This window comes from Dermacentor andersoni, chromosome 1 (assembly GCF_023375885.2).
Source record: "Dermacentor andersoni chromosome 1, qqDerAnde1_hic_scaffold, whole genome shotgun sequence".
NCBI classification, from domain to species: Eukaryota; Metazoa; Arthropoda; class Arachnida; order Ixodida; family Ixodidae; genus Dermacentor; species Dermacentor andersoni.
In genome coordinates, this window is record NC_092814.1 from 258,920,582 (window position 1) to 258,947,958 (window position 27,377).

General features: G+C 43.1%; 2 protein-coding genes across 7 annotated transcripts in view; one reads left to right on the plus strand and one right to left on the minus strand.

Annotated features, from left to right (window-relative positions):
• The window catches only part of Snrk (SNF related kinase), a 30,091-nt gene extending 8,909 nt beyond the window's left edge, over nucleotides 1-21,182 (minus strand). The window contains exons 1-4 of the mRNA XM_050195854.3: nucleotides 19,646-21,182; nucleotides 19,147-19,288; nucleotides 9,433-9,642; nucleotides 4,862-5,008 (exon numbers count right to left, since the gene is read on the minus strand). Of these exons, the coding sequence (XP_050051811.1) occupies nucleotides 4,862-5,008; nucleotides 9,433-9,642; nucleotides 19,147-19,288; nucleotides 19,646-20,240 (1,094 nt within the window). The 5' untranslated portion in view covers nucleotides 20,241-21,182. The remainder of the gene's footprint in view (nucleotides 1-4,861; nucleotides 5,009-9,432; nucleotides 9,643-19,146; nucleotides 19,289-19,645) is intronic.
• A 636-nt stretch (nucleotides 21,183-21,818) lies between these two features.
• Nucleotides 21,819-27,377, plus strand: part of Ge-1 (Enhancer of mRNA-decapping protein 4 homolog Ge-1) — a 222,399-nt gene continuing 216,840 nt past the window's right edge. For 4 of the 6 annotated variants that reach the window (XM_055063694.1, XM_055063698.2, XM_055063697.1 and 1 more), the window contains exon 1: nucleotides 21,819-21,989. In XM_055063694.1, the coding sequence (XP_054919669.1) occupies nucleotides 21,899-21,989 (91 nt within the window). In that variant the 5' untranslated portion in view covers nucleotides 21,819-21,898. The remainder of the gene's footprint in view (nucleotides 21,990-27,377) is intronic. The other 2 variants (XM_055063695.2, XM_050195844.3) reach the window with 1 other exon arrangement.

A 27,377-nucleotide genomic window follows, 5' to 3' on the forward strand; every position in this document is an offset into this window, starting at 1 on the left:
CTCCTGCTCAGTAGCACGCCGCCGTCAGCATACTTACTAAATTGAACAATGTATATGTTGTGAGACCTGGCTGCACAATTCTAAATTCTAGCAGTAGTGAAGACTTGTCAAATTCTGTCAAGCTGCCGATTTCCCACTTCAAAAGCCATGCTGCTTTAACGATCTCAAAATTTTGATTCTTATTAATTAAATTATGGGGCTTCACATGCAGAAACTACGATCTGATTATGAGGCACGCCGCAGCGGGAGACTGAAAATTTGAACCACCTGGGGTTCTTTAATGTGCACCTAAATCTAAGTACACGGGTGTTTTCGCATTTCACCCCCATCGAAATGCAGCAGCCGTGGCCAGTATATTCCTCGAATATGCGTCTAGAGCTTGACAACTAAGCAGACAACTAGTATAGTATATAGTTGCAGGTAACTACACAAGAACCTGAAAAGTTGGCTTGCGATATCAAATTTGGAAGCACCCTGGACATGCAATGTGTTTATCAAACTACTGATTCACTGCAGCGTATGCTATTCGTGACTGTTCTTTTTTTCACTGAGCCCAATGGGTGGTAAAGCGCCAAAACACATTGCTTATTCATTTGGCAGTATTTACCTGATTCTAATGTCTCCTCAAATAAAACGCAGGCCTGCTTTCTGTGTGTCCAAAGCAGAAAACTAGCGTAGAAATGGCCTTGGACACGTATGCTTTAGGTGCTAGTGAAAGCGCGCGAGGGTGTGCCAAGAAGGATAGTGGCTCTTCATGAGTGCTGTCTTCCTGGATGAGCAAAGGGTAAGAATGGGAGGGGAACGGGGAGGGAGTGGTTGGGCAGGTTGGCGTGCATATCCTTTTCTAGTGTGGCTGTTGCTGTGCATGGCTGTCAGCGTGGCTGAGCGCCTACATATCCCATTTAGAGGTAATCTGCCACTGAGCGAGCCGAGCTGGTGTGGCATGGTGCGCTGTCTTCCTGCGCATTTAGTGCTGGAGGTTGCGCAATCTCAAGTTTTGGAGGTGCGTTGAAGCAAGAGGTAGACTGGCTGCCAGCGTATTTTATGATAGCGTCATCGCAGTGCGGGCGACACTATCAGCTGCAAGGGCAGAATGAACATGAAAGCGTGACTGGGTTTGCTTTGTACTGCCAATGTGAAGATATTGTCGACACGGCAGGAAATCGTATGTTCCGTCCCGAACTGTCAAGTTCAACAAAATAATTTTTCTCATTCAAATTTGCTTTGTTTTTCTGACCGCCCGATAATTCGTCGAATTTTGCAGTCCCTTCCGTGCAAGAAAAATCTATTGGAGACTGTAGTTATTTCCACAAAAGACTGAATTGCAGTGAGTGAGCGAGTTAGAACTTTATTTAGGTCCTGAGGGGAAATCAATCCGGCGGCTCCACCCAGGTCGGGGCCGGTAATCTGCCACTGAGCGAGCCGAGCTGGTGTGGCATGGTGCGCTGTCTTCCTGCACATTTAGTGCTGGAGGTTGCGCAATCTCAAGTTTCGGAGGTGCGTTGAAGCAAGAGGTAGACTGGCTGCCAGCCAGTCAATTTCTATGTAAATTTCTATGTAATGAAGCAAATTGCAAAGTTTACAAATTTCGTTATATCAAGGTTTACCTCAAATGTGTCAACCAACTGGGAAAACTGGGAATTCTCAGGGAATTTGTGCTTCTATCAGGGAAATTAGCTGTAATTTTATCGAAAGGGAATGAAAGTCGTGTTAATGCTGGCTCCAGTAACAGAGTAATCGCAACGAAACGTCATTGTTGTTGCAGATCTGCCCTTGTTGTGGCAGATAATTCTATCAAAGTTGTCTAAGGTCGTCTCTGATGACGAAGATAAAGCAGTTGGTTTACCTGTTTTGCTATTTAATATTATTGCTCCCTCTGTGCAGCAGTCATTAACTACAGATGTACTTCCACATCTGTCTTATATATTATTAACAGTAGTGTATATTATACCATACAATATACGGTATATTATAATATATGGTTATACCGTAAATTATTGCTATTAATTTGAAGTCTTTGAAATCTACATCAATGTATTCATCATTGATTGTTTGCAAGATTTTCTCGCAGTCATTGCAATGTTGCACCATACCAAGTGATTGCAAGGTGGGGAGAGTGGTTCCTTTGCACAAATCGGGTGTTTCTCATTCTCCACCAAGCTACAGACCGATATCATTGACCAGTACACCTTGCAAGCTCATGGAACACGTCATCTATTCACTTGTGGTTCGTTTTCTTCAATCTAACTCATTTATTTTTATTTTATTTATTTTATTTTTATTTATCTCTACTTGTCAACATGGTTTTCGAAAATATTTTTTTGTGAAATGCAGCTTTTGTTATTCGCAAACGACTTATTTCACGCTCTTTACAATTGTTTCATTGTCAACTGCATTTTTCTAGATTTCGCTAAGGCTTCAGTCTCGCATCAGCTACTCTTTCTTAAACTTGATAGATTGAATGTCTAAGCCAATGTCCTAAGTTAAATTAAATGTCCTAGGTTGGATTAAAACTGGTGCAAGGCTGAACAAACCAAGCTCAACATCCTCCTACGCGGTGTCTATAAACAAGCCCTCGGCCTCCCCGGTTGCACCGCACTGACCTCCTCCTTCAACTAGGCATCCATAACACACTGGACGAGCTCATCGAGGCCCAACGCCGCTCTCAGCTGGAGAGACTCACTCTCACAGCGACGGGCTGCCATATCCTCACCTCGCTCGGTATCACCTACCACCATCAACACGGCCATAAACACCAGATCCCCTCCACCATACGAGCTTGGATTCACGCCAACCCTATCCCCAGAAACATGCACCCTGAATACAACCACGCACGTCGCACAGCACGTGCCATGGCTCTCACCAAATCCCTTACTAGCCACGACGGTGTTAGTTTCATTGACGCCGCCGAATATCCCCACGCTACCCGCTTTGCAGCTGTCACCACGTGTGAAGGCTGTCTTCACCATGCTATCAGTCTAGTAACCCCACACGCTGAGGAAGCTGAAGAAATGGCCATCGCGCTAGGCACACTACACCTAACATGCCATGCCATCGTCTCTGACTCCCGCTCCGCCGTTATCAACTATATCAACGGCCGTATTTCACACCAAGCCTTGTGCATCTTGCAACAAGCACCCCGCTCAACCGACCATCCGGTTACACTCGTCTGGTTCCCAGCTCATATAGGCACCGTCCACCCGCACAAGGTTACCCACTCCCTAGCGCGAGACCTAGTTAACCGCACGGGAGAAGGGGAGGTTGCCCCCACCATTACGGATCGCTTGACATGCTACAATGATCTTGTGAAGTCCTTCTACTTAGAGCGTAGAACCTTCTCCGGCCCACACAACAAACTATCCCGAGCACAGGCTACAACTTTCCACCTGCTACAAACCAATACTTACCCCTCGTTACAACTTTACAAGATCTACCGAGACATTTACCCCAATCCCACATACCATATCTGCAAGTCACAGCCAGCCACACTTCCACACATGCTTTGGGACTGTAGACAACAATACCCCAACACTAACCCCACGACCCTATCGTCGAGATGGCACGCTGCCCTGCATAGCTCCAACCTCGACGACCAACTCTGGGCGACCCAGCAGGCCTGCGAGGTAGCGAAGAGGCAACACCTCGACGTCCCCACATGGGAGGCCTAGGCCCAGCCACCACCTCTTGTTGGTTTCAATAAAGTTTATTCAGTCAGTCAGGTTGGATTAAATTCTTTCTAACTGCTTTCAATATGTTTCGGCTAAAGGTCACGATTCTTTTTTCACTACAGTAACATCAGGGGTGCCTCAGGGTTCGGTTTTAGAACGCTACTCTTTCTCATGTACATTATCTTCCTACCCAAGTTTCTTCTTCTATAAAACTGTTTGCTGATGATTGTGTAATATACTGCATAGATTCTAACCCCTGTGACCATACTGCATTACAGATTGACCTTGACTGTATTTCGCGCTGGTGTTCTGATTGGCTAATGAAACTTAATATTAAAAAGTGTAAAAGCATGTGCGTGTCCCAACTGCCTTACTCAACTAATCCTGCTGATTACACTCTTAATAACACACCTCTAACCACCGTAACTTCTTACAAACATCTCGGCCTCATTATGTATCATGTATCATGTACTTTGCATGTAAACTATATTATGAACAATACTAATCACATGCTAGGTTTTATTGCGTCGGAACTTCTCACACGTCAGTACTACTGTAAAGCTCCAACTTTACAAGACCTTGTTCAGACCCAGGTATACCTGCTCAATTTGGGATCCTGGCCAGGTAAGACTAACAAACCTTTTAGAGCTAGTCCTAAATCGTAGCACCCGGTTTATTTTTTCTAGCTATAGTCTGTATTCTAGTGTCTCCTCAATGAAACTAACTTTACCTACTAGATCTCGCTCTGTGCCGAAGGTGTTCTCGACTGTGCCTCTTCCATAAAATATTTTACTTCGATCACATACTTAGGGCAGAATTGCTCCATGGACCATCGTACGTATCACCTCTCATTGATCATTTATAAAGAGTTGGTGTACCCTTTCGTCACACGAAAATTTAATCAGACTCACTTATACCAAGAACCTCAGAAGACTGGAACCACCTCCCTGCCTCCATCACTGCCATCTCGAATTCCAAGAATTTCAAGGCCGCCATTAGCACTTGCATTTGCTCTTGCCCCTCCGGGCGATTGAGAGCACGAAAAAAAAAAAAAAATATTGTAGATGCAGAAGAATTACCATAAAGAAAAGTCTAGATAAAAGTTATAATACAAAGACTACGGTCCGCTGAACTATACGCTGCCAGAGTAAAGCAGTTATGCCAGAAATAGAGACAAACAGGAAGACACTTACCCTGGAGTAACTGCTACAGGAGAAAGATCTGCCCTAGAAGTACGGTTGAGCTGTTGAGCTTTTTCTTGGCGTTGTGCACGGAGCTTACGCTCAGCCAAGAGATAATATGTAGCGGTCATATAGTTGTATTCATTACGGTCCAATGCCCTGCAGATGAGAGCACACTTCATGAACTTTAGCAATTCAAACACTGTTATACCCCTGTCAAGCAGGCAAGTTGAGTGCACTTACTGTGCACTTCGGGACCTTGAGTGACACTTTAGGCTACGCGGTGCTAAACGGGAAAACAGAGTGCACTCGCACTAAAAAAATGTCAACAGCCTAAAACCATGTTTTTTAAAGATGTAGATTAAAATTAAAAACGACTTCTAAAAAGCGATTGGTTTAATTGTATTATAAATAAAAAACAATTGTAATCTATATTTACTCAGCAAAAGACGAAAGTATTTTTATCGTAAGAGTGTTACAAGTCAAGGCCGGCGAAGACGAATGCCTAGCCAATCCAGAACAATATGGTGGCATGCGACGAGGCAGCATTTGATCCTGCTAGAACAGAATATCAGCGAGTTATGCTCTGATTATTTTGTTAAAAGCTGTTCAACAACTAGAATTAACTTCTGTGTCCTTTTTTTATGCATTACATTTTGTACCATTGAAACCGCTGGTGGTGAGGCTACGTACTCGACGAGCAAAGTGCGTTTCATGAACGCACTCCGACCAGAGTGCGCTCTCCTGCAAGTACACTCAGCTTGCGAAGTTTAGATTTGGAAAAGTGCACTTAAAATCAAGTGCACTCTCCATAAGTGCACTTAACTTGCCCGCTTGACAGGGGTATTATATAAATACAGCAAAATGAATACTAGGCACTCCTGTAATCTCTATAGCTACACTGCAAGGTTAATAATAACTAATGCAGAATCCAATAATGAATACTGCAATGGTTGTCCATTTGAAAGTGTATTTGCCTTGCACCAAACTCGTGACCCTAACATTAAAATCAACTATTGTGGTTTCCAATTAAAACTTTCATGTGTAGACTGTAGCTACAAAAGGTTTCTGTTTTTAATTAAATTCGTAACAGAATCTTAAGCAGGCAAGCGACAAATACTATCCCAGCACAAGTCTCATTTTTTTTCCTGGTGCCTCTTATACAGTGGTGTGACCAGGTGCGCTGGAGGGTCAAACGTCATTTCTTTTGTTCCTTTTTTTTTTACAAGTACAAGAAACCACGCTAGCACGGTAGCATTTCAAGAAAAATCTTGAACCTTGTTATAACGAAACAGGATATAACGTAAATGCAATTCTGCTTGAAATCCCCATAGAGATCCATGTATATTAAGCCTTGTTTTAATAAAGTAAAATTGTTCTGCCAGGGGATATAACGAACTAGATTCGTCTCCTAAACGAAAAAAAATTTGCCTAGGGTTACAATACTCCCTAATGCGAAATTCGAACACAGCTCTATGCGTGTTTTCATTTCACAATATATTAGCTGGCGTGGACAATCTAGCTCATGCAGTACGTTGCAAATGGAGTGAAGTGTGCACGACTGCCTCGGTAATTGAGAAATCGTGAGAGGCAGTGCGCAGGTGACGTGTGGATGCGATTCCCAGCAGCCGCTGCAGACAGACCTCCCTGACAATGCACGCTACTCTGACGCCATCTCGTAGCCATCGTCGCCGCACAGCCTGTCTTGCACGGCACTTCACTTTCCTGCTCACGCTTTCACCATACCCTCCTCCTCCGCCTCATGGTTCCGCTGCACCCTCCTCCTCTTTCCTCCTCATGCTCTCTTCGCTATTGCCTTCTTTCCTCTGCTGCTGCACTCCACGTTCGCTTCACTGTGTTCGTTCCGTCAGTTACATCGACACTCGCCACAGGAACGGCCGCCTAAGAGCTGCGCTCTCAAATACCAACTGGTGCACACCAAGCTTTCATTGGGTTCCACACTCATTCGGCACAGTAGTTAAAAATTCCTGCGTCAAATACGGCGTCGAGCAGCACTGGTCTTTCTCATTGCCATGCGCACAGTGGCCAGGCACAAGCCGCACTTCTTTCTGATTTTATCGCAACTCTCTCTCACTGCGGCACGTAACTGGCAAAGCTAGGCATACCCTGTGAGATCGCAATCGCCGAGGCCATGCCTAGCTGCACCGCGCCACACATCAATGATGATGCTTGCACATGGCATGCTACAACCTAGTGCCTCCACTTCTCTCTCTCACTGTGGCACTAGCCCGCTGACCTGCACTATGTTTGTAGAGATCAGTGTACGAGCTGGCCAAGCCCAGCTGGTGTTCTCACACAGCGGAGCCACAAGAAAGCGGCGGATCAGATAGTTTTGCTTTCAAGGGCCAAACGCATTCGCATATCCGCATTTCTGGCGCTGCGCCAAGCTCTGCCGGCCGTATACTTTGACAGGTTTCATGACAATATGGGCGAACCAAGTGGGAAACGGAAGCGAAAGACTATCACAATGGAACATAAGGTCGCTATCGTAATGGCTGTCGCGTCAGGTGCTAAAATGTCGAGTGTCACACGCCGGAGACTCTTTTGCTGTTGTTTTATTGAATTTTCATTGCATACGCTGCAGTGTAGCAGTTCGGTGGGCCATGGAGCCGTAGTCTTCTTTGCACGTTTAAAGTTGTGCGTATCATTAGGCACATACTGCAGTAAATGGCAGTAGTTGGTATAAAGAAATAATGGATATAACGAAGTAATTTCAGCTTCCCCTTCAACTTTGTTATAGCAAAGTTCGAGTGTATTAACAGTGGAAGACCATTTGTACAGATGTTAGCTCCTGGGCTTGCCATGTAGGCAGCACGGCAGCAGCAGCGAAGGCCGCTATAGCATGGCCTTCTTGATACAGGTGCCTCTGTGATTGGAGGTCACACTATAGTTTGCTTTAAGGGTTTATGCTTTGTTGTTGTTTTTTAACAAAAGATTAAACCCATTGTACTAAAAAACAAATAAAGGGTGTCACAATTTTTTTATTGTTACGTTGTGGTGCCCGAGATGTGGTTACTGTCATCATCAGTTGCCCACGCAAGAAGTCTCAGCACTTCTGGCTTCCTGTCGCTATTTCGCTTTTATGAATGCACGTGTAAGGTGGCTAGAAAGGGGAGGTGTCAAGAGCATGGCACACTTTCACTCACTCACGGAGGGGGCTCCTCGTTGCACATACGCGCTACGGAAGGACCCAGTGCGGCAGCTCACAGCGTGGTGATTGCATGCTGCCATGTGCAATGGCTTTCTTTTTTTTTTTTTTCGGTGTGTTTGCTTTTAATCAAGCCAGAAAAGTTTGCCAGTCATTAGACTTTATATGTGTCTCATTTCCACCAAATCTGAAGTCACTGTCATGTACGGCTCTTTAGCTCTCTGGGAAACATTTTGGATAACGGCCATATGACACTCTGGGTGGGGATGCTTGCATAAGTAATTTTCTACAAAAAACAAACTAAGTAACAGTTTTGACACTTTCCACAAGTATCCCGTATAAGATGCATCATGGAATTCTCTCAAGAATATTAACTTTGTGACAGGTTCAGATCTTTCAGGACATTGGGAGAAGTTCCTCCTTGGTTCATAATAACGCCTGTAGAGCACTGGAACACTTGTACATATAAGTAATTTGCTGTAAAATCAGTAATTAAGCTTCACACTTTAAAATTTTGTTACATGTCACCCACAACATGGCTCCCACTCTGTGCAGATACTATAGAATTGCTATCACCTTCGGTTCTTTCAGGGCACCAAGCCAAGAGTTGATCCACAATCTTCAAAATTTGCCTGCGTATGACTCCATGCATGCCCCTATCCCATCTATATATAAATTGGTGAATTACCTAGTTCTTTTAGGACACCGTGAAAACATGTACACTATAAAGTTCTTGAGCTTTTCTAGTTGCATAACAGCTTCGCTGTAAAAACAAACCAGGGTGCATAAAGGTTCGAGCAGCTGCTTTTGTAAACGGCGCCGCCACTTTCAACACCTCCCCATTTTAACCAGCTTGGCATCTGTTCAGGCTGGTTCAGGCATGTTGTGATTGTTCGCATGTTCTTTCTGAGCATGTCGCGTCACAAAGGCAATGCCTGTGATGTGCCTAAAATGTTGTATAAAAGTTATTCAGAGGCTCATGACATTTACCTAGCGGTGCTGCTGGCCAAAGTGGTTAAGTTTTTGACAGTGCATTGGAGGACGAGGCCTTTGAGTGAAATGCAATAAATGTTGCATTACTGAGCCTAATTTGCAGCGCATAAAAAATTTGTTTACGAATATTTAATGCCCCGAAATGGATAACCTTGGCATTTCTCAATGAGTGTACATGCGTGCAATGTTTCATTATGCCGACCAATTAAAAACAAATGACTTGTACACAATTTTTTTTTAGCTCTATAAACAAGAGGGGGGGCTTACGAGCTATAATCTGGGAAATATGGTACACAGACTGCAGCAATGTAAATGCCTTTTGTTATTATCATATGGTGACAAATTCTAACAAAATAGTCGTCACTCTAGAATGACAACACTACCCCGACTGCTGGAAGAGAGCAGATTAATTCCAGCTTACTCAAGAATCTCATCTTTGTTTGCAATGCAGCCATTGACCATTTTCTGTACTATGTGTGAGTGGTCCTCCTCAGATAGATGCTCCCGGTGAATGAGGGGTAGGTGGTCAGCAGGTTGTGGTGCATCGCCTGCAGTTAGCCATGGGTCAGCAGCGATTTCCTCCAAGCTTGCACGTTTGTCTGGGTCACGGATAAGCATGCGAGCTATCATCCTGAAAGAAAGAAGATGACCATCAACATGACAGTAAGACACAATAAACATGCACACTCAACTGCAGTGTTAGGTTCCAATCAAAGCGAGAAAAAATACCCGCAACACGCAAACGCTGCATGTCAGGAAATGTGTTCCACTGAACAGAAATACAGCCATTGGTTACATGGAAGAGGCGCCATGAAATTCATCCTATAAATCTTGGTATGAAACAAAATTTCAAATGGTAGAATATTAGGCCAAGAATATCAAGCCAAGAAGAGTAAGATTTATTTAACCACATAGATACTGAAGTAGAGCGAGAGTTGCAAACACAGTCACAAACACGACTCTCAGTAGTAATAGCAGCTATAATGAAACTTGCGCAAAACTGGAACGAAGACGCCAGTTTGAAGACTGATGTGCAGTGTTACGTCTCAATACGGCCAAAGGCATTAATTAGACGTTTGCCAAGAAGCAACCCTCACCCATCCATCAGCGCCTACCAAGATGTCAACGAAGCACTGACACAGACTGCTGACGGGTCCATAAAAGGCACCCTCCCACCACTACCTGACAGCCTGAACTAATGATGAAAAGGGCCAATGACAAATGCTACCGAACAATGCAGCCAACCTTGAATTACCAGGGTGCTATACTGCCACATATTCCATACCATCAGGAGGGGGAGGGGGAATGCTTCGGAGGTGGGGTGCTGCAGAACGTTGCATTAGCATGGGCGTGGTATCGCAACTGATTCAACAATTGTGATTGGCTGTGATGCAGTCATCAGATTTCATAGTTAAGTCGCCTAGGAAAGACGATGGTATTAAAAGGGGAGCCTTTTCGTGCAGTGGGGCCGACGTGCCCTGATGTGAACTCGGACGTTAAACATGCTCCTGCACAGAGTGGGCTTCCGTAACTGGAGCCGTGTAACTAATGTCAAATAAACCCTTTTTCCTTCATTCCTACTACTGGACGTATTCGTCGACGGGCTTGGTGGATTCCTTGCCCTAACGGCACCTCGAACCAACACAGCAGGTTACACGCAGCTACACTGAGGCTGCCCATAGGGTCTTTAAAGGGACATTAAAGGCAAATACTAAGTTGCTGTGGACTGTTAAAATACCATTCCAGAAACCTTGCAGCACTTGTTGTGTGCCAAGAAAAGCCTTCGTTTACAAGAAAACAGGAAAGTGTGAGCGACGCAAAGTGGAGAAAACGAAACCTTTCGACTGTCTGTGTCGTCGTCCCGGGTAACATCAAAGAGTTCCTTTTTCTAAAGATTGAATAGAACTAGACAAGTAGCCTTTTTTTTTTTTTTTTGTCTTATAATGCAATACCATGATCTTTGTATTCCGAGTGATTGAGTACAGTGACAGAATTATAATTAGGAGTGCCTTCATCATCGGGCTAGTACTTGAATGTGTCGTGGAAGTTTCAAATTGTGTCCTGCATTTACCTCAATGTCTCGATTACTAAAGCTCTGTTTGCGATAATATTGATATCACAGATGTTCTCAAGCACTAATCTATCACTTTAGCTTGACTTAACATTTGCCTTTAGTGTCTCTTCAACAAAGCAATAGGTACACATAAGTTTACAATGCACTTCTGTTTAGTTTTTACCTGCTTATTATGTGGATTTGTGTATGTTGGTTGTGGAGAGGACGGGGAATTATTCTTACCAAACAAGTGGTTTAGGGCCGGCTCCCCCTACTCCACGCTATCAAAATTAATTTGTACATGAGCAGTTTTACACTACCATCCATGGATCATTCTCTCATAATTTTTAAAGGGGTTGACTGAGAAAGATAACACAGGCAAACAACACGTCACAAGCGTACAAGAAGGCAAACTACGGTAGCCCTTCCCTACCCTAGTGCTTGCCTTAAGTGAAGGCTTTTAACACGATAGCGTTCAGGGCCCCGTGTCGCAGAAAATCCGGTGTCGAACGTCGTTTCGGCAAAAAGATTTTTGAACCACCCATGCGCAGGCCCTCCATGTGGAGCAAGGAAATTATTGAACTAATTGAATTTCTCAAACTAAAATGCATCGAAAAATTGTGAAGTACAACTTACCCACAACCTACAGACATGATAGCGTCGGATTGTAATATGACTATAAGAGAAAACATAATTCTGTTATGCAAAAACTCAAAGAAACCCCTTTTCCAGCGTTTCTACCATTCATAGGCCAGCCACAGCATCCGCCATTTGTGCGCGCTGGCGTGCGAGTATCTCGAGGGTCACGGAGCAGCGTGCCTGATTCCTTGAAATACCTCCAGATGGCGCTCGCCTCCGCCGCATCACGGCCCATGCAAGAGGCCGCATTTCTACCAGAAAGCCCGCCTTTGTGCATAGCATTTGCAGCTAACGTTTCCAGGTAAACATTATGGTTACTTACGCTCCAGTTGCCGGGAAGCGTAATAAGCAGTCAGGGATCTTTGGATGCTATCGCGTTCGACTCTTAAAGGCGAAGCTTAAGCGTCCTCCAAATTTTTTGCCCTAATCGCATAGCCCAACATCAAGTCAGAAATTGGTTGCAATATGACATTTTTAACCCTTCATTGATGAGTATTGCCCATGGGCAACATACCAGAAAAAAATGTTTCTTACCGAGTTTCGGTATTGAGTACAAAGTTTCTGAAGCAGGGTTTGGCTGCTACAAAGCAGGGTTTGGAGTACAAAGTTTCTGGCAATGTCTTCAGCAAACATTGAATGACAGGCAGGAAGCATCATTTGTTGTTCAGAGCAGAAACACAGGATGAGGAAGGAAAAGTTTTGCATGTGGCTTGCTTTCTTTTGAATGCAGTCAGAGAAGACAGACCTATGCAAGATCTCCGGCTGCAGTGGTGCCATGTATGTATGTAAAGTTGTAAAAAAGATTGCAGGCCAAAGAAGCTGTGATTTTTTTTTTTTTTTTTTTGCAGACTGGGCCTTTTGGCTGACATCAAGAGTGCATGCCTACATGCGCATCTTTGACCAATACAATGTATTAAACCAATTCTAGGCCGCAGAGTTGCGCTTGAATATATTTAAATTTTTTGCTGATGCCGTGGTCTCCAAACTTTTGCTCATGACTGAACACCTATGGTTCACATATGACAAGAGCAGTCTGTACAAATTCCACAAGAAGCCATCTTCCGTTTTCTGCCTGGTGACCCCCCCTCTGCCCCTATTCCTGAAAAATTTCCCACGAAATATTTTCTTTTATTATTAATATGCTTATTCTGTGTGTTTTGCTCATTTAGACAGAAAACAAACTTTTTCTTTCGGGTATTTATATGTGCCATCAACAAAGGGCTAATTAAAGCCCTGTATGCAGGGATCGCTGCCACAGAAGAGTATGTGGCCTCATCAGCATTGTTTCAAGAGAAAACATTGGGCCAGAAACTCCATACTGAAAACCAAAACATTGCAAGGAAAATGTTTTTTGGTGTGTTGCCTGAAGGCAACATTCATTCACAAAAAGTTAAAGCTTTGTTCAAGTTATGTGAAACAACCAGTATATTACTAGTAGCCTCGCAGTGTATAGGAGTGTCTAAGTTCTGCTTTGTGCACCAGATCACCCGTACCTAATTCTTCTATACTTGGCATTCCAGCAGGCCACCAGTCTTTTGTCTTGAATGAGTCTTACTTGTGAATGACAATGCTTTGGCACTGTACTTAAACAGACTGCAGGAGTTTGCCTACTTTAAGGCAACTCACTAAAACACATGCTTTTTATGCAAGTTTTGCTTTGACACACATGAACAGCTATACTCATACCTCACTTTCAAATTATGATTTCCAAGTAGCATGCCTGGAAATCTTTTGCAAAGATGAAAATTTTCAGGAGACAACCACGACCATACAGAAAAAAATACCCAGCATGTGTGGTATAAGTGACTGCATGCACGATTACATATGCAATGCTATACAGGAGCAAATACACACAGAAGCTTTAGTGGTCACACATGTTGTCGCGTACCAATGCTTTTGCATTTCTGCTAAGTAAAATACAGGTTCAGATAATTTTTCAACATGATGTTACTCTCATTGTAATGGTTGTATTCAAGCCTGTTTCCCACCTTGATTCCATTTGCAAGGTTGTCAAAATTGTAGACATAACATTTCAACATTCAATTGAATGGGGAAAAAAGCAAGAACTGGTTAGACTGTGTTATGAATTTCTCTAATTCCTCCAAGGTAGAAATGAGTACCAGTTAGCATACTGAGAACTAATGTCAAGATTATAAATTAGTCTTAAAGTGGAAGGTGATGATTGACACCACCGAATGTAGAGATGATGGTATGAACACTACCAATGGCAAGTTTCTTTTACTTTTACTTCCTGCCAAATCTGCAATTCTATGCAATGTACAAGTCTGCAATTCTACTATTCTTAGCAGTCACAAATGCTAATACGCCTTCACTTGAAGTCACAACTTGACTTCGTCAAGACTTGACCACATCAAGTTGTGGCTTTAAGTTAAGGTGCATTTTTGAATATGGTGATTAGTATTGCATTTAACACCTATCATTATTCACAAACAAAAATTGAAAATGGTACAAACGAGAACAAAAATCATGATTTCATAATATTACTAGAGCAATTCCACAGTACCTTCAGCTTTTCTTAAAGCTTTCTTGAAACATGATAGAAAGTAGTGCGAAAAGAGAGGGAAAAAAAAGGGTAAAAGAACAGAGCACTATGCGCAAATTAGCCTACAAGCATCTTGCTCGCCTACATTCTTTGAAATAGCAAGTACTCTACTTTTACAAAAATTATCTTCCAATTTAAGGCTTTCTTATCAACTCCATGAATCCTGCACTGAAAGAGGCATTAGCCAAACTTTACACCTTTGTTAAATGCAGCACTGTGAAGTAAAAGCAAGTGGTAGATTAAATCCCTCCTAAATGCAGCAAGAAATTTGCTAAACCCAAAAAGAAGTAGCTACGAAGTGGCTAACTTCTCTGTGCATTCAAGAAAAATACCTTTGCATGCATATCATGCCATTTCATCATTTTTAATGCAGTCTGTCAATATGGACAAAATTCTGCTTCTGGTTGTCCACTTTTACGGACTCTCTATGCGCTTTTTCTGCAGGGAATATCGGGTGCCTAACAATTTACGCAGTAGTAGCACATACAATGAAGACACTGCAGGTTGGATTAAGACAGAAAATATCAGTTGGCTTGAAGGACTGAAATGAAATTATTGAGAAGTGGAGGAATCCAGAACTGTGGGAAGTCTATTGTGGAGACACTGCACATAATTATTTAGCATTGTACTAAATCCACTGGCACTAAGAGATTTTGCACATGATTATGCAACCTCACTACAATGCATGCATTACAAAGAGAATTCTGATTCATTTCAAAGCTTTAATTATTAATTTTTGGGGTAGATGTTATGAGTAGACAATCAGACTGCCGGAAAAAATTTAGTAACACGGAGAAGACATGCATAAACAACTTCAAGTCGTATTCATGTCACTTCAAATGGATCACATCAGTTCACATGGACTTTAGGATAATAAACGAGCAAAGATCACTTCTATGGAAGTCTCACGGCTTTCAGTTACATGCAATAAAGAACAAATGCGGCTGACAGTGAACACTGAAGCTACAGTGGCACATATATCCATTTTATTTCTCCATTTCCTCCAAGAGATCAATAATGATGGCGCTGTGAGAACATAAGACTTCCTATCTGCAGCACTTTAGTAGTGTAAAGACATCTCGCACATCTACACTGCAATGTACTGTTGGCTCTCTAAATTTAGAAGTACCTGAGTCAGGCAAGAAATTTCCAATGACTAAAAGTAGCTAGGAAATACACAAAATTGACAAAAATAGATGAGTGTGCCACTGGATTTTGCTAAAGTAGGTTATTTAGCTGTTCACAGCTAGATCAAATTGGTAATTTGTTTATGACATGTAATTTATGTATACATTAGTAACTTATACTTATCATATGAAGTAATTTAGTTTTTTGACAAGCAATAAGGCTTCATTTCCTGCAATCACATTTTTTACATTAAGGAAAAATGCAGGTTGAACAATCGCATTTTCCTTTTGAAAAATAATAATCTTTATTTTTATCGCAAAATTACTTTACCATTATATTTTCATGTGTGAAAAACTCACCAAAGATTACGATACTCCCTAATGCGAAATTTGAGCGCAGCTCTATATATGTCTTCATTTCGCTGGAGCGGACAATGTCTCGTGCGGGATGTTGCAAACGGAGCGAAGTGTGGCACAAGTGCTTCGCTAATCAGGAGGTCGTGAAAGGCAGTGCATGGATGACGCATGGGTGCAATTCACAGCAGTCCGGCTGAAGGCGGAAGCTCGCAATGGTTCTGAGGGTACTACCTACGACACATGAGAATTTGTAAGTTTTATACTTTCAGAAAGACTGGTCAGCATTCTGTCCAAATTTAATGCAAATTGATCAGCATGTTGGAAACTTTCAACTTCGTTTTCCTTATTTTTCAATCTTAAGCTGTTTTTACCAATTGTACAGAAATATTCTTGTACTGAATGTGACTGAATATTGGTCAAATTTTTCATGCACCAGGATGTGCAGAACAGCATATACATCAATAGACTCTATTGTAACATGCAGAAATTTCAGTAGGTACATCTTAAGAAACTAATCATCAATGTTGTCAACATTTATAGTTCAATGTTTTTTTTTTAAATAATAAAGCCAAACAAAAATATTTTTTTAGCTTACTTGCAATTATTTGTTCATAAGGAGCAATATAGGCCATTTTTTAACTCTCCAAGGCCTATTATAAAGCCCCGAACTAACACAATAGGCCCTACTTTTTATACTTCCATGGGGCACAGAAAACTATCCAGATAAGATATTGAGGAACTAAATTCATATTCGAAAACAGCATAGTAAACTCTATATTGGGCATAAATTCCATTCATGTGGCTTTATTATTAATGAAAGATAGGCACATCTCCCCTTGATTTCAACTATTCATTTTTTGTTTTAAGTGAAGATCCATGACCTCAAACTATTGAAAAAATACTGGCAAGCCTCAGAGTTCCCTAAATAATTTAATATAATAAATAGCTTCGTTTTCCAGGACGTTACTGTGTCGTGACATCATGGTGCAAAAGGCAGCCCATTCCGATGTTCTGACACACTCCGGTTAGCTTGGTCGTGGGCTATATGCTGCTACATCGGGCCTTACAAGGAACAGCAGCATAGGAGGTGATCAAACGAGCTGGAGCGAGTGCCAAAAAGTCTCGATATTCAACTCCCACAACTGAGCTTCCACCTTCACAGTAACGGCGTCATGACACAGTAACCTCCTGGGAAAAGAAACCAAAACTGGCTGTAGATAAGCTAGTATATTATTTAGGGTGCTCTGAGGCTTGGAGTTTTTTTTTTTTTTTTTCTAGGACTTAGCAGTCCAGGAGCTTCATTTAACACAACAAAATGAAAAGTCGGAAACATCATGTTACTACTCCTTTAAAAACCTGATACCCAACAAAACAAATGAACCACCATGATGCAACTTTTTTTCCTTGATTACATACAACTAGAAACAAAACTTCTCTGCAACGAATTTCTCATAGTGAACGAGTCAGAAGTCATTTGCATTCTACGAGGATGAGACAACATGCTGATACTTCCTGTGAAAACAGCTCAAAGTAAGTTCAGCCCTCCCACATGGCAAAATGGAAGCTGTACAATGCATGCATATTGAAACAACAGTGCCTAAAGGGCAGGGTAAAGGAATATAGTGGCTGCTAATACATTGTTAGAGTTATGGCAGACTGTGACTTTTACTTTTGTATTATGAAGTTGAAACCTTTGTTTTTACATTATACTCGTATATATTAGTTTTCACAATTGTCAAGCTGACCACAAAACACGCTGCATACATTAATATGACCATAGACTATTCTCAAAGACAACATGAAAAATAGCCACAGTGCAGGGGAGGATGATTGGCATGTTGTTCCATCTTGCTGCAATGTTCAATGGGAGAGTGGTGGGCTGTCCACAAACCACACTGCATTCAAGAATTTTTTAGATTCTCTAGACTCGCAGTACCAATTATGCGTGGCTCATTCCATGAAGGCCTATACAGATGTGAATGTCACCATATATTACTTGATAATTACAGTGGAAGGTGGCAGCATCAAACTTACAATGTAAATACAACACTCGCAGATTTGGTAAGTCACACACAGCGACCATTCTTTGAATTAGCTAAGATTGTTCATAATAGCTCTTATTTTAAAGAAAGCTACAGATAGTACAGCGTATTACATTCATAAACAAAATTCTGGACTGAATCTTGCACAGTGGAACCACTTGTATGCATGCTTGCATACTTTCCCAGAAAGTGTCATTTCTTTCTGTTCTAATCATTTTTAGAATACAACCTGAGATGAGTTTGGAAAGTTATTTGTTCAATGTATTTATATTTTGCGCAAATCACTTTCACAATGATTGGTAACTAATTTGGTGCAACATCCAAAACCTACACATACACTGAGACACACTGCAGGGGAGGGCTCTGGATTATTTTGGCCACCTGGGTTTATTCAATCGGCACTAATATGGAATGTCAACACTTCTAGATTCTGCCCTTATTGAAATGCAGGCAGCCAACATTGAACCTGCTGCCTTGTTCTCAACAGCAAAACCACACCATGAGTGCTGGAGCCACCACAGCAGCTAGAAAGTTTCAGAGAATGCGCGGCATATTACAGCGAAACATCCCGACAGATATTTAGAATGATTCGTTCTGTCACCAGATGTGGGTTTCGTTGTTTCTCTTTTACGGTAACCTTACAGCCCCAATCAACCTATCAGAATTTGTTCAGATGCCCTAGAATGAAATGACAGACATCAAGGCAGGGCTGAACATGTTTTTTTTTATGCAGATGTACAACTATGCCCCCAGCTTGCCCTTGAAAAATTCAGTGTATGACAAAAAATATGAGCATTCCAGAACTTAGTTACTGATGTTGATCATCTACAACTTCGTAAGGTGAAGTATTAGTGTATCCCAAATCAGTGCAGATGAAATAATGATCACATGCTGATGGCAAACTGTTTATGCCTTAAATCATTTAAATGCTCTCATTATTTTCATTTAGCATGTGGACAATGAATGTCAAGGCATTAAATTACTCTCTGAAGATGTGTGGACATGAAGGCAGATTATAAATGACAAACTTATTTACCTGATCTGCTCACTTCATGAAAGAGCTGCAACCATCCTGCATGGGCACAACTCCTTCTTTGCACAGGTTTTTGTCATAGTCGAAACTTGAATTAGTACCTTTTATATATGGGGGCCAGAAGCTTTTCCAATGTTTATGTGCACCTTATGACAAAAAATTAAAGGCATGGCCTTTACTTCTTTGCAACAGGGTGTACAATATTTAGAACACATGTCACAGTCAACACTGTCTGCAAGAGCTTTGATACATGGAACACACATTTATGCAAGTGATATGTTCGCAGTAGACAAGGGCAACATTTACAAAAGCAACCCTTGCCTTTTGCAGTCATCAGAGACATAAGGGGGGATGGTGTACTTGCAGTCCATTATCATGGTGAGTGTCTCGCTGTCATTGGCTTCTTGGAAAGGGGCATGGCCACAAACCAGCATGTAGAGGATAACCCCCAGGCTCCATACATCTGCCACAAACCACAAACCATGGTTAATATAGGATATACACCACAGCTGCCTACTAGCTAAGCATTACAAGGGAATTATAGACGGAAAGAGAAGCTACATACGCCGAAAGTGAAAATTTGCATGTGCACAATGTCCACATTTAACAGAGATACGGACAGGCGTTGTGCATGGTTGGAATATGATGAAAGATTTTGCGAGATGACCACAGCACAGCCAGAAATTTAAAAGGAATGTAGCGTCTTAAAGGTATGTGCATTACGTAAAGTATTCGTGCATCTCGGAAGCAAAATGCTGCGTTTATCGAACAGAAACAGCGAAGCCAACAGGGCCGATCGGTGAAGAAAGGCCGTTCTCACCGACTTTGGGCGCGTCGTACGAATCGCCCAAGAGGATTTCGGGGGCTGAGTAAGCCAGGGAGCCGCAAGAAGTCTCGAGTTTCTGGCCTGGACAAAACTTGTTGCTAAATCCGAAGTCCGTGAGCTTGACCATTTCCAGTTTCTCAAAGAAGACCACATTTTCCGGCTTAAGGTCGCGGTGCACGACGTGGAGCTTGTGGCAGTACCAAATAGCATGCACGATCTGCCGAAAGTACTTGCGTGCGGCCTGCTCACTGACGCCCCGATCGTGCTTCATAATGTAATCGTACATGTCTCCCCCATCGCCGTATTCGAGTACAAGGTAGAGTTTCGTCTGAGTGTCGATGACTTCGTACAGCCGCACAACATTCGGATGCTGCACCAGTTTCATGCAGCGAACCTCCTGGAACAAGTGGGCCCTTGAAACGTCGTCCAGCTTAGTCTTGTCGATTACCTTCACGGCCACTTGCTCTCCCGTAAAGACGTGCCGAGCAAGCTTCACCACCGCAAAATGGCCCCGGCCAAGCGTGTCGCCAAGATCGTAGAGACCTGCGATCTTCGGGTCGTACTGCTGCTGATGCTTAGGCCTGTTCATTCTTTGGCCCGCTGCCGCTCCCACCGGGAGCCCCGCTGTGCCACAGATTAAACGTGTCGTCCACAGGCGAAAACGTTTTCGTAGGAAGAAATAAAGAAAAAAAAACTTTATAAGTGGTTACTGGACCGACCAGCAGTCAACAGACGTAGCGGCGCCTACTGCGCAGACATTTGCGCACCCCGTGCTCTCGTGGTTTTACCTTTACCGTTTAATTTTTATAGTTGCTTCATACTTTGCCTCCTGCAGCGATTCTACCGTTTTCCGCGGCGTCGTCGCTAGTGTATTGTAACTTTTGTGTGTGTGTGTGTGTGTGTGTGTGTGTGTGTGTGTGCTTACCATTTAGTTTTTTTAGTAATTCCACATATTTTGCTTTGTGTAACGATTGCAACGTCTGCTTGCCGTTTTGCGCAGCGCTGTAATGTCGTTTCTACTTCTATGCTTAGAGCCGACTAAATTTTAAGGCTAAATCAGCAGGCGACGCTTGAAAATGAAGCATTGCAACTAATGACATGTTGTTGCACCCACGGATAATAACAAATTTTATACCACAGGAATGACCGCGGTGTGTATGTCTGCCAAAGAGGATACAGTAACATTTTAAATGTACATGTACATGTACGACGCTGCACGTTCCAGCACCCCTGGTTTCAACTACGATCATTTTTTTTTTTTTTTTCAAGGAAACTCTTAACAGAAATAAAAGAAATTACGCCCTAAAAGTTTACTGCCGCTAACGCTCATATGCACAGCTCTCATCCGGGCGCAAAGTGCACCGTCGTGATTGAGATAAGTTAGATTTAAATGATTGGTCAGTTACTCTTACATTTTTTTACTTGTTCATCCGCTATGCAACAGCGACCGGTGACACCGCGCGACACCGTGTTTCTCAGATTGCGCGTCTTTATAATTTTTTTTCAACGTTCTTCAGGTTCACCTTCACTGCGCACTCTGCGCGAAGGATGCAATTAGGAAGCAGAATCAAGAGATTATCGCTGCAACAATCAGCAGCGCGAACACTGTGACTCTACTTGCAAATGATGTCTTCGACGACCCTCTGCGTGACGACCCTCTGAACACTTCTCTACGGAGAAGTGTTCTCCGTCCTAAATGCAAGTTTTGTGGGGAAACTGAATTGTCTAGAAAAAGCAGGCGTTTTACAGCAACGTTTGTCATTGCCCTCGCCGTTAAGCCAACGACACTAGTTAATCGTGCCCACAGGCTAGATGTGGTCCTGGAACTGCAGTCTACTCCACCAACCAGCATTTTATGGTTATACCAGTTTTGCGCTTCTACTGCCTGAAGGCGAGCAGGGGGTAGTGTCTTTTAGTGGCATTCATCATTGTCCGTATTGTAAAGCTCGTTCACCGAGTTTCAGGCGTGGTCCTAGAACTGAAGCGAACTCAACCTGTTCTATCGTTAAGCTAGCGCTTCAGCACATGTTTAGCTCACGTTCCGCCCAACCTTCGTTCAGCTCGACCAGCTGCACCATTGCAGAAACTGATCGACCATTTGCGAACGGTTACTAGCGTAACCTATCGGCCAGAAGCACTTGACTCTTTTTCGCTCGCGCCTGGTCCATATAGTGGAACATGCGTGCGAGCGAGATTTACGTTCGGCCGCCTGCTGTGTGCGAGGTGTAGGAAAGTGCTGTCTTTAGTATGAATTCGCACGAAAGTTCTATTGACCCGAATGAGGCCACAAGGCTGCTGAAAGATATTCTTCACGTCGGGAAAACACCATCTGCTCCCTGTAAGTCAGGATCACTTGGGACGAGGCTTAAGCCCATTTTGACAACTACCATTCCTAAAGCTAGTTCGTGTTAGAATTCGCGCTTCTCTGATCCCTAGTGTTGCATCTGCGCTGCGATGCACTCTGAGAACCTTGGGACGCAAAATACTTTTATGCCTTGGCTTTCGTGGTTTATATAAGGGCTAGCGCAATAACGCGATTCGGATGCAACGTGCGCTGCAGGAGTTGTACTCTTTACGTCGTCTTTGTTTAGCCGGTTGATATTCCGGCGCGCACGCGCGAGATTCGTTCCATCAAGTAAAACCGCGATCGATTTCTTACAGTGACAAGTGCTTCTTTATATGCTGAAGATATTAGATTTTCTCAACACTCTTCTTATTTAAGTAACGTTATAATTTTGACTAAGAAACATTTGATCGCGTAACGCTCTGCTGTTTAGAAGTGGACACGCCAGATTGTTTTAGGAGTTTAGTTGCAAGAACTGTCTTAAGCAGTACCTAAGAGTAGTTTTTTTTTATTTTAACTGGGACCGTTCAATACTAGCTAATCCTAATATTTTTTAGCTTTGACTTCGTTTTCCTCAATATGCTGCGCGTGCGACCGAGCTGTTCCAAAAGGCTTCCCATTGCAATATCATTTTATCATTTCATGCGGTCGTTGGTTATATTAAAATGAAACTTATTTTCACTAACCTCGTGGTGGCACTCTGCATTGTGAAATTACCTAAGGACGTAATGAGATTAAATTTGCTGGGTTGTGATTAGTCTTTATTGGGTAATAGGAAAGTCAGGCAAGTGCTCCTTCTGCGGCTTACACTTCTGCTAAAGCTTTCACTGACATGGCCGCAGTTCGTATCGCACGAGGTCGCGGGATCGAATCCCGGCCACGGCGGCCGCATTTCGATGGGGGCGAAATGCGAAAACACCTGTGTACTTAGATTTAGGTGCACGTTAAAGAATCCCGGGTGGTCGAAATTTCCAGAGTCCTCCACTACGGCGTGCCTCATAATCGGAAAGTGGTTTTGGCACGTAATACCCCATAATTAAATTTTTTTTTTTTTAATGCTTGGATGATTTTTATGCTGTCCTTCCTCCTTGAGGTGGTAAGTGAGTCTTCGAATGAGATAGATTATTAGGTTATTGACGTTTGGAGGCGAGAGGAGTTCTGGTCCTCCTGCCCAGTCTTTGGGAATTTGTAAGCTACGTATATGTAGTTTGGGTACCGTGGGTACCGGTGTGCCAATGACAGTCATCTCTGGATCTGGGTCCTCTACTGGTAGTTGGCCATAGGATTTTGTAGGATTAGCAATTCTGATTTTCCGGGGCACATGTTAGGCCGATTGGTTGAAGGCAGGCTTCGACTATGTCGATAGCGGCTTGAAGTGTGATTTGCTGATACCCAGTTGAGCCCCCTATTGTTCAGGTCGTAATATATTTCATCTGCATATAGCGCATGACGTAAACACTCTATCTGAGCTAGTTTGCCTGGCAGGGAGCTCATGGCCCTCATGGATCACTGGCCCTTGTGAGGTGCCATGCGATGCTGTGTTGTGCGTAGGAGTGCATAGGTCTCTGATGCCAATGGTTGCAGTTCTTTTGCAGAGGAAGTCTTTTACGAAGTTGAAAAACCTCTCTCCACAGTTACATGTGTTGGATATTGTCAAAAGCTGCTTTTACCATTGATGGCAAGGATTGCTTTGGTGTTTGCTTGTAGGTGGTCAATGATGTTGTGCTTCATCTGAAGAAGTATGTCCTGAGTGAAAAGAATGGGCTGAAATCCAAGTATTGTTTCTAGGAGTAGATTTTGTTCTTCCCGGTATCGTGTGAGCCAGTTCTGCACCATATGTTCGAAGACCTTGTCTGCTCATGATGTTAGTGATATTGGTTTTGAATTGTGAGTCCTGATGGGTTTGTTGGGCTTTGGTATTAGGATGATCTCTGCATGCTCCATGATTGTGGGATAGTTCCAGTTACGGTTTGTGAACCTTGATGCAACTGGTACTAGGTGGTCTTATACAATGTTCAATTTACGCTCCTATTCACAACGCTGCTTCTGTTCTTCTGCTAAGCTTGGCCCAATGTGGAGACTTTTCCAGACAAGCATGGAAGTTGGTCAGATCTTTATTCTCTGTCCTGTGTCTCCCCTCAAATGTTGGATCCTCTATTTAAATATTTCACGCTACAGTGCGCAGTAACATCCAATCAACTGACAGTTTTCCTTTCCAAAAATTTGTCCATTTGTCTGGAATTTGGCAGTACTCTTTCCCAGTAGCAGTTCATGTCTTGAGCTTGGCCACAGTCTTTCACAGGAGTTGTTCATTGGTCTCAGGCTCGGCAGCAATCTCTCCCATGGCACAACCACAACAATAATTGGTTCTGGTAGGTCACCGATTGCGCCCGGCTTCGTCCACTTCCGCAGACATAGTGGTGTGTGAACAACTGCTATAGACACCGGGCGCGGGATGAGTTTGTACCGATCGCGCCTTCATGTGGTAATGCTGCAAATGTAATGGCATGCAACGGCTGGGCTGGGAGCTGCAAGCGCTGCTGCCAACTGTGTTGATTTAATATGTTCTGTCGTTTTTTTTCTGTTTTGCAATTTTCCGCGTGAAACCAAATCTCATCAAACATTGCATTTTTCAGTGCATTAACAGTTACTGAAACATGACTGAAGCTGGTGAGGCCATTCACTTCAATCATTTGCGGCTTCATCCGATAGCACGGCGGAAAAACTGGATATGCGCAGTCTGTAGGTAACAGTACGTACAGCGCTTGGCAGTTGAAACGTGGTACTTGGGAGTGCATGGCCGCCAGCGCTTTTTGCGCCGAGTATAAGCACTGTGCACACGAAGCTGATGCATCGTGGTATATGAAAGGGAAAACCTTTGTGATGCATTGTGACTGCATTCGGTTCCACAGCAATCACATAGCGCTCACATGTGGCGGGAGAAAAAAAAAGCCAGCAGCCCTGCGCTCCGAGTAGCGCATTCGAGTCGTTTAGCACTGCACATATTCGATGCTGCTTTGCTTTGATCTAGTTGTTCTAACATTAATAAAGGAGCCGTTCATATGGAAGAGCTTCATGTCCCATGTGAATTGCCTGTCTTTGCCTCAGCAGGTGTAATGGCTATGGTGCTTGGGCACTGAACGCGAACAATTTGTGGTCATTTTTTCGTCTTTCTTTTAGGCTATATTTTCCTTCCTTGCACTTCCCAACTCTGGTTGCATCTAGCACATGACTGTTTGCTGTGCATCAACGGCGAATGGAAACGTAGCGGTCTATTCACACTCACCGCCAGTGACGGCTCTCAGAGCGTTAAGCTGTGTGAAATGGACCATGACTGAACGTTGGGCTAAGACACTAAGATCGGCGAAACATTGCAAAGATAAAAAGAATTACAAGGCACAGAGAACTGGAACTTACCAACACATGAGTGATCGGCAAAACGGTTCAAGAAACAAAAAAGGGAGACATACATATCCCTTTTTTGTTGACGTGCACCGGAAAATAACGGCTGGAGATAGATTATTTGGTTTATCGACGTGTGTAGGTGGGAGAAGTTCTGGTCCTCCTGCCCAGTCTTTGGGAATTAGTGAGCTAAATGTTTGTAGTTTGGGTACCGTGGGTACCGGTGTACCAATGACAGTCATCTCTGGATCTGGGTCCTCTACTGGTGCTTAGCCACAGGTCTGTTTTCGTCGGATTAGCAATTCCTATTTTCCGAGGCACATGTTAGGCCGATTGGTCGAAGGCAGGCTTTGACTATGTCAATAGTCGAAGCCTGCCTTCTGCTAAGCTTGGCTCAGTGTGGAGACTTTTCCAGACAAGCATGGAAATTGGTCAGATCTTTATTCTCTGATCACAACTTCTTTTGATGCAAGATTAAGCATCAAAACGAGTTCGCTGCATGCAAAGAAGGTGTAGTATATCGGGTTCCCTTGTTGTGTTCGCCGTGTTATATCGGCCAAATCAGCCGATGCGTAAATGAGAGGCTAGGAGAACATCGCCACAAGGTAAAGCAAGGCATCGAAGGTCACATGGCAGAACACTGCCAGTCATGCAATGGTTGTTATCCTATCTTTAACAGATGCACAATATTATTTTCTCACATAAATCGGTTAACCAGGGAGATAGTTGAGGCCAGAGAAATTCTTCGACATGATCAGAGTTATGTTAGGGCCCCGTCTGTAGCATTAAGTGATAAGGAAGTGAGGTTTTTGGACGGTGAAAAGGTATGACAGTGACAAGGTTTGGTTTTGCCGGCACATGTGGCTATGCAGTTTTGCACGTGGTTTGTTTTCTTGCCATCCTGTTTTTTTCTGATTGTGGAAGCGTATATATGTCGCTGTCACAATAAAAGCCAGTTGAAGTTTGTGCATGTTGTGTGTCCCTTCTTCGTTCGATGTGCTGTCTTTGTGCGCGCAAAAGTCTAAGAACCATGTAAAACATTCAAACATTTAGAAAAATGTGTACACGGTTATGTTCTGGCCAAAAAAATTTACACCAGGAGCAAAGTAGAATACACTTTGTTATTGCTATATGTAATACCCCATTACGGGGTCTTTAAGGAATAAAAAAAATGAAATGAAATTAGTTCTGTGTTTGGTTGAGATCTTTGCCACCAGGTGGCTGCACCATGCAGACTGTTCACGCTTGCGCCTCCACTCATCCCGTGAAATGTCCAGGACCAGTCCACTTGAGCTTGTGTTTACCCAAATACCGGACATGGGAAACACTTGTGGTAGTAATCTCTGACGTAATGTGACGGCTGCAAACATGCAAATCCTGGCACCGATCGGATACTGACAGGATACTGCTGCAGCCACTTCGCTTGTCTGCTGCCTAGCAAAGGAATATGATGTCACAGATTGATATATTGCCATTCGCTACGTTTACAGACCATAATGTAACAAGGGCTAACCATGGTGCTTGCGAAAAAAAAAAAAAAATGAGACCAACATTGACCGCAGAGGTCTCATCAACACGGAGCACGTTGTAACACAAGCAGGCAACACTTGCTGTGTGCCAGAAGGAAGTCTTGAGTGTAGTGATAAATTGTCCTTGTGCATTCTCTTTTTTTTTTTTTTTTGTAGAAACAAATTAACTAATGTTCCAACTATTACGAATAACATTTGTTCGCCATAAAGTTGTAAAAATCGGTGATGCGCCCTAGGCAGCCAATTGTATAGCTCGGCCCTACTGGCGTCATCTGGTCACATCATGGCTCCTGGTCGGGGGCGGCTGAAAACTCAAACCTTATTATAAATTACACGCTTTTCATGGAGCACTTAGATGCGTCAATTAATGATCAGAAGGAGCAACCCAAACGACTCAATATGTTTGTACAAAATCGTTTCAAGGTCTTTTTAAGCGACTCAATTTTTTGTG